Source organism: Mastomys coucha, unplaced genomic scaffold, assembly GCF_008632895.1.
Source record: "Mastomys coucha isolate ucsf_1 unplaced genomic scaffold, UCSF_Mcou_1 pScaffold18, whole genome shotgun sequence".
NCBI classification, from domain to species: Eukaryota; Metazoa; Chordata; class Mammalia; order Rodentia; family Muridae; genus Mastomys; species Mastomys coucha.
The window spans coordinates 80,054,831-80,062,330 of NW_022196900.1; the positions used below are offsets into that span (position 1 = coordinate 80,054,831).

The following is a 7,500-nucleotide window of genomic DNA, read 5'->3' on the forward strand; positions in this document are numbered from 1 at the left end:
AAAAAAAAAAAAGAAAGAAAAAAAAAGATTTGTTAGTTTGACATTGTGCTGGACACCAAAGTATTCTTAGCCATTTCACTTTACAGGGTCTTTAAAAAAAGTTAATTTTTTAGATTGATTTATTTTATGTGCATGAATGTTCTGCCTGCATATGTATGTGTCCTGCATGTGTATGTATGTGTCCTGCATGTTTGCCAGGTGCCCTTGGAGGTGAGAAGGAGGCATTAGATCTCCTGGAACTGAAATTATAGGTGGTTGAGAGCCACATGAAGAGTTTGGGCCCTCTGCAAGAGCAATAATCAAGAGCCTTTTGCACTCAGGAGACAAAATACTCCCAAGCAAAACTGTGTTCTTAAAAACCAGATATTTTAACCAAAAACTTGGTCTACTTACAGCTTGTTGGCCTTGTCCCGTATCGCCGCATGATCTGATCATGCGTGAATTTCACAAACGATTCATACTGTTCTGTGAAGATATAAGAAAAAGTATATACTTATTCCAGAAACCCATCCCCAATCCCTCAGCAATTTAGGAGCACAATGGCACTATTTTCCCTGTTTGTATTCTCTACTCAAACACTCCTTTTCCTCTCCTGTAATTCTACCCTCTTTCAATGGATCTATAAGCTTGGATTTCTGAGGTCCTTTCATTATAAAATGAAAACACGAATAAGTAGTATTACAGTGGGATGAGTAACAGAGGACTTATATAAGCAAATGGATATGGCAGATTCCCAACTAAGAAAGCAAAGAGGGAGCCCAGCAGTGGTGGCGCAGGACTTTAACCCCAGCACTTGGGAGGCAGAGGCAGGCGGATTTCTGAGTTCAAGGCCAGCCTGGTCTACAGAGTGAGTTCCAGGACAGCCAGGGCTACACAGAGAAACCCTGTCTTAAGAAAAAACAAACAAACAAACAAACAAACAAACAAACAAAAAAACACAAAGAGGAAAAAAAAGAGCTGAGCATGGTGGCTCATGTCTGGAATCCCATTTTTTTTTTAAAAAAAGATGTATTTATTTATTTTATGTGTATGAATACACTGTAGCTGTACAGATGGCCTTGAGCCATCACGTGGCTGCTGGGAATTGAACTCAGGACCTCTGCTCCACCCCACTCGCTCTGGTCTAATACACTGCAGCTGTCTTCAGATGCACCAGAAGAGGGTGTCAGATCTCATCACGGATGGTTGTGAGCCACCATGTGGTTGCTGGAATCCAAACTCAGGACCTTCGGAAGAGCAGTCAGTGCTCTTACCCGCTGAGCCATCTCGCCAGCCCTGGAATCCCATTTTTTGAGAGGACTGGAAACAGAGGGATCTCTTTGAGTTTGAGGCTAACCTGGTCCACACAGTTAGCTCTAGGTTTATCATTATATTTTAAATTATGTGTATCTATATATGGAGGCATGTGTTGCTATGTACATTTGAGTGCAGGTGCCCAAGTCCAGAGAGTACTGGATCAGCTGCAGCCATAGCTATAGGTAGTCTTGAGCCATTCAACATGGATCCTCTGGGAGAGCAGAAAGCCCTAAGTACTGAGGCACTCTCTGGGTTCTACTATACCTTCTTTATCACACAGGGCTCCACTTGTCATTACTAACCACCTGTTCTCTAGCCTCAGTTGACTTGGACTTGCTTTTTTCTGTCATACCTTCCAAACAGATTGTCCAACTTATAAATCAACAAAGTGATTCTCATGTAGAAGTTCGAACATTCTGGTGACAATGCACTGTACCGATCCTGACACCTGTTAGGAAGTCAGTACCAGAGGCAACCACCTGTTTGTCACCTGGTGGCCTGCTCAATGCCTATACTTATGGAAAATTCTTACATGAAGAGCTCTGCTTATCGACTTTCAGAAATGCAAATGGGTTCTTTCATATGATGTAAAAATAACACCATGACAGCACCAAGGAGTGGCCTCAGTGCTCACAATCCATAACATCTCCTGCACGAAGCCCTGTTTTCTGAGTCGTGCCCACAGCAGCAGCACCCCATGTCCCAGCACGAAGCCCTGTTTTCTGAGTCGTGCCCACAGCAGCAGCACCCCATGTCCCAGCACGAAGCCGTTCTCTGAGCCGTGCCCACAGCAGCAGCACCCCATGTCCCAGCACGAAGCCCTGTTTTCTGAGTCGTGCCCACAGCAGCAGCACCCATGTCCCAGCACGAAGCCGTTCTCTGAGAGGTACCCACAGCAGCAGCACCCATGTCCCAGCACGAAGCCGTTCTCTGAACCGTGCCCACAGCAGCAGCACCCCTCTGAGCCGTGCCCACGGCAGCAGCACCCATGTCCCAGCACGAAGCCGTTCTCTGAGCCGTGCCCACAGCAGCAGCACCCCTCTGAGCCGTGCCCACAGCAGCAGCACCCATGCCCCAGCACGAAGCCGTTCTCTGAGCCATGCCCACAGCAGCAGCACCCATGTCCCAGCACTGAGCCGTGCCCACAGCAGCAGCACCCATGCCCCAGCACGAAGCCGTTCTCTGAGCCGTGCCCACAGCAGCAGCACCCATGTCCCAGCACGAAGCCATTCTCTGAGCCGTGCCCACAGCAGCAGCACCCCACTCGTAGGTAGCACCCCAGCCTACCTGCGAGTTTGGTACTGAGGATGTGCTCATACTCCTCCCGGACTTTCTCTTCATAGTCTTTTAAGAGGCGCTCACATATCACCCCCACTTGCCGGAGGGTAAAGGTGGGCTGGTCTTTCTTCATCCAGAAAGCACCTGGCAAGAACATAAATATAAGTTGGGTACTAATATATAAATATAAAACATAAATATAAGCACATGCCTATAACCCCAGCAATTCTAAATTCAAGAACAGAGCTTAAGACACACATGGAAAACTTAACACCCTGTCTCTAAATAAAAATAAAAGCTGAGTAGAGTGTTTGCCTAGCCCCAGACTGCTTATATCCCCCAAAAGATAAATCTTCTTTACACAAAATATTCCAGTTCTGATGTTCAGAACTAACAACCTTCATATAAATACTCTTAGCTTAGATGGGCTAGCCTGGCTGCTCAGGAAGCTGCTTGGAGCTTGCCTATTTCTACCTCTCTAAGTGATAAGATTACAAATGTGAGCTTACATCTGGCTTTTGTTTTGTTTTGTTTGAGACAGGGTTTCTCTGCATAGAGCCCTGGCTGCCCTCAAAGTCCCAGAGATCTGCCTGCTTCCACCTTCCCAGTGACTAATGGGTATCACCACACCCTACCTGTCCTTTAAGTTCAGAGATTTTGTTTTGGACTTTATTCACTGCTATCCTAGAGCATTTGTGTGACCCCTATGGGCATCAGATTTGAAGTGTCTGACTGTAAAACAAACATCAAAACTACACTTTGACATACTGGGATTACTGTGTTGGTTTATTCTGTGCTGAGGCTCCCACTTAGGACTTCATGCATGCTAAGCCAAGCACTCTACCAACTGAGCCATATCTCTAGCCAGTCATCACACCTTTATTAACTCATGCTCCTCTTGTGATTAATCAGACTCCTATAAACCCAGCACTGCCAAAATGGAGCCAGACAACCAGGAATTAAAGTCAGGGTCATTCTCTGCTACTTAATGAACCTCTTACCTAAATATCTTTTCCTAGTCACTTTACCAGCAGAGGTCATGAACATCAAAACTGTAATTTTCAGCTTCTTGGAAGCTGTTCAGATGTGAATTTCTTTTATTAATCATGTTCAGAATATTCAGCAAAAATAGGAGGGGTAAAGGTTATATAGCAAGCTTCTACTTTGGAAGTGAGGCCAGACAAAGCAAACAACCACATGATTACAATCTGATTCTGAAGCTAGCGACTGGAGTTAACAGAGTCCACGGGACTTCCTGCTGCTGGAGAAGATCAAGCCATAACCCAGCCTATCTTCACCCATTGGTCTAGAATCCTTCTTCCCTCCAGTCAGTATTTAAGCTACTCACCACTCTGAAACAACAAACCCTGTGGTTTTTCTCTCTTAAACTAAACAAAGCATTTACAAATGAAACATGACCAAAACACTAGGCCCACCCATCATCTGCAATAGTTTCTCTAGTCACATTGTCTGCTACTTTAAAATTATTGGGCCAGTGAGATGGCTCAGTGGGTAAAGCCCAAGGACCTGAGTCTGAGTGAACCCAGACCCAGACTGTGAACAGAGAGAACCAACTCCTACAAGTTTTCCTCTGACCACCACATGCATGCCATGGCATAAGTACATCTGCCTCCCGCCATAAATAAATGTAATAAAAATTAATGTTTACATTTACACATTTTAAAAATATTTATTTCCAGATCCTATGGAGTATGAGGTAAGAATTTACCAAAACAAAAGACAACTTACTAAGATTCTGTCCCCAAATTAAAAAACAAAATAACAAACTTCACCCTTGCTCTCTAAAGTTTTAAGAGTCCTGTCTCATTTAAAATAACATTTTCACAGATGGATGTGGTGCACACCTTTGATCCCAGCACTCAAACAAGGTGGATCTCTGTGATTTCGGGGATAGCATGGTCTACAAAGGGAGTTCTAGGACAGCCAGGGCTACACAGAGAAAGCCTGTTTTGAAAAGACAAAAATAAATAACTATTTAAGGGGCTGGAGTGATGGCTCAGCAATTAAGAGCACTCACTGGCTACAATTCTAGAGGACCCTGGTTCAATTCCCAACACCCACATGGTTACTAATAACCATCTAATTCCAGCTCCAGGGGATCTGATACTCTGCTAGCCTCTGCTGGTACTAGGCACTCACCTAGTATCTGGACATACATGCAGGCAAAACACCCACACACAAAGAAAATGAATAAAAATTAAAATAATATTTGGAAGGACGGGAGCTGGCAGCGCAGCTAACAGTAGAACACTTTTGCACAAGGCTCTAAATTTGCTCCTCAGCACTGCAGAGTAATTAACAGGTAATTAACTATTTCAAAGTGAAAATATCAGTGGCATTAGTATGGTCATCATGCTGTGCAACTCCCTCTGGTCCTAAAACATTCCCACCATCCTCAAAGTAAAAACCCTTTACCCCACTCAACAGCCTCTTATTCTCCCTGCCCACCAAGCTCCTTGAAACCACTAATTTATCAGGAGACAATCTTCTCTGTCCCTCACTCCTCTTTCTACCACCCCCATTGAAAAACACAACAAAAATAAACAAACAAACAAACAAACAAACAAAAAACAGGGTCTCTCTGCATAACTCTGGCTGTTTGGAACTCATTATGTAAATCAGGCTGGTCTTGAACTCAGTGAGATCTGCCTGATTTGCCTGACACTGTTTCCCAAGTGCTGAGATAGCCAGGTCCCAGTCAATAACTTTTTTTCCCCCAAGACAGGGTTTTTCTGTATAGCCCTGGCTGTTCTGGAACTCAGTCTGTAGACCAGGCTGGCCTCGAACTCAGAAATCCACCTGCCTCTGCCTCCTAAGTGCTGGGATTAAAGGCGTGCGCCACCACCGCTTGGCAAATCCTGAGATTTCTGAGCATAGCTCCCACAAACCACATGTCAGGGTTACAAAGCAGGACTGACTGTTCAAGAGAACTTTCTAGAATAAATTTCCTACAGTTGCATACTAATGCAGCAGCCACATGTGACCACTACTTATGCACCTGAAATAAAGCTAATGCATACGAGCAATGGATCTTAAACCTTGTTGGGAGTGATGGCTCGAGAGCGTAGTCAGCATGCAAGAAGAATGCCACACACTGAAGGACAGCTCAGTCTTCAGACCAGTCAAGGACTTATACTGAGGCTTTGTCTAAACAATAAAACATAGGACCAGGCACAGTGACATACAATTCTAATTCCAGAACTCAGGAGACAAAGGTAAGAGGATCTCTGGGAGCCGGGCAGTGGTGGCGCACGTCTTTAATCCCAGCACTTGGGAGGCAGAGGCAGGCAGATTTCTGAGTTTAAGGCCAGCCTGGTCTACAGAGTGAGTTCCAGGACAGCCAGGGCTATACAGAGAAACCTTGTCTCGAAAAACCACCAAAAAAAAAAAAAAAAGAGGAGGATCTCTGGGAGTTCCAGGCTAGGCATGGCTGTATTCGAGATTCTTATCAACAACTTGTCCAAGCCAAAAGCAAAACCTCAAAGTGAATTTTTTTTCCTAAAACTTAATTAGTAGGTTTAAATAAGAAATAACCTATCTCCATGTTTTGATTTGAATCTACAACATCTCCACACCCAATGTTTTAAGTGCCTGTTTCTTCGCTTGTGGCATTATTTTGAAGGCTGTCATGTCTTTAAAAGATGAGGCCTGGCAGGTGCAAATAGGTCACTGGGACAGGCAGTTTTTGAAGTTTTTATCTGCATCTGGTCCCATGTTACCTCCATTTCCTGGTCTATACCATATGAAGAGGAAGCCACAGGCTCACTACAGGAACCGAGCCACTTCACCATGCCTCTGCTGCCACAAAGGACGAAGCCACCTAAAGCTGTGAGCCAGAAGAAAGCCTTCCTGCCTGAAGTTGCTCCTGTCAAGTACACTGTCACAGGAATGAAAAGCAATACAGCACAAGTGGCTAAAGGACACACTGCAGTTAAAGAGAAACCAACTGTTTTCAGACATGGTCTTGCTAGGCATCATTAGCTGGTTTCAAATGCACAATTCTGGCCTTAGCCTCCAAAATATGCTAGGATTACAGGTGTGACTACCAAACCCAGCTCACAAACTCTGAAAGTAGATTTTTAACACAGAAGTACGCTTACCTGGAGAACTTGGTGCGGTAAGTGCCGAAGAGGGAGGCTGGCTGTCTGAAGTACAGGCTTCGCTCTGACTGAGAACAACTTCTAAATGTCTCCATCTCTGGTAACGATTATATTCTTGTTTTATGTTCTGAAAAATTTGCTCTAGTAAAAAAAAGAAAATGAACTCGAATATTCATTTTATGGTCATTTCTTCAAACTTCCCACCCACAAACTTTCTTGAGAAGATAGGCAAGAGAGATCTCATTATTTTATTCTATAAGATGCTGGGGTTCAAACCCAGAGTCTTAAATGGTAGGCAAGCAGTCTATCAATGAGATACATTCTCAGTCCAAAGATGATATTCTGCCTAAATATCCCTTTATCACACAGGCCATAAGCTTTTCCTTATAGTTATAAACCAGTCATACAGCTCAAGACACAGTCATATTCTGACTTTGGAGCTGGTAAGATGGCCTAGTGTATAAAAGTATTTGCTGTGCAAGTGGTTTACACACACGCAGGCAAACACTCATATACATAAAGTAAAAATAAGTAAATCTCAAGAAAGTTTAATTCCTGAAATAATAGCTATTGTGGTTATGCCTATCAATCAGTTTACTTTTTCCTGTGGTAAGCAAGCAAGTCAGACCTGCATTTTGCTGGATTCACCAGTACAACTTAAAGAGAAATAAACCATGTTGTTATTTTTACCTTGTTTTGGTTTTAGAAACAGAGTACATGTAGCCTACCCTGGCCTTGATCTTGCTATATAGCTGAGATGACCATGGACTCCTCCTGATGATCCCCGTTTTTCCCAAGCACTCAG

At 43.9% G+C, this 7,500-nt stretch overlaps 1 protein-coding gene across 1 annotated transcript in view; it reads right to left on the reverse strand.

Moving 5' to 3' along the window:
* Positions 1-7,500, reverse strand: part of Akirin1 (akirin 1) — a 15,842-nt gene that overhangs the window by 2,082 nt on the left and 6,260 nt on the right. Inside the window, exons 2-4 of the mRNA XM_031378584.1 lie at positions 6,696-6,836; positions 2,584-2,718; positions 394-465 (exon numbers count right to left, since the gene is read on the reverse strand). Coding sequence (XP_031234444.1) covers positions 394-465; positions 2,584-2,718; positions 6,696-6,836 — 348 coding nt within the window. The remainder of the gene's footprint in view (positions 1-393; positions 466-2,583; positions 2,719-6,695; positions 6,837-7,500) is intronic.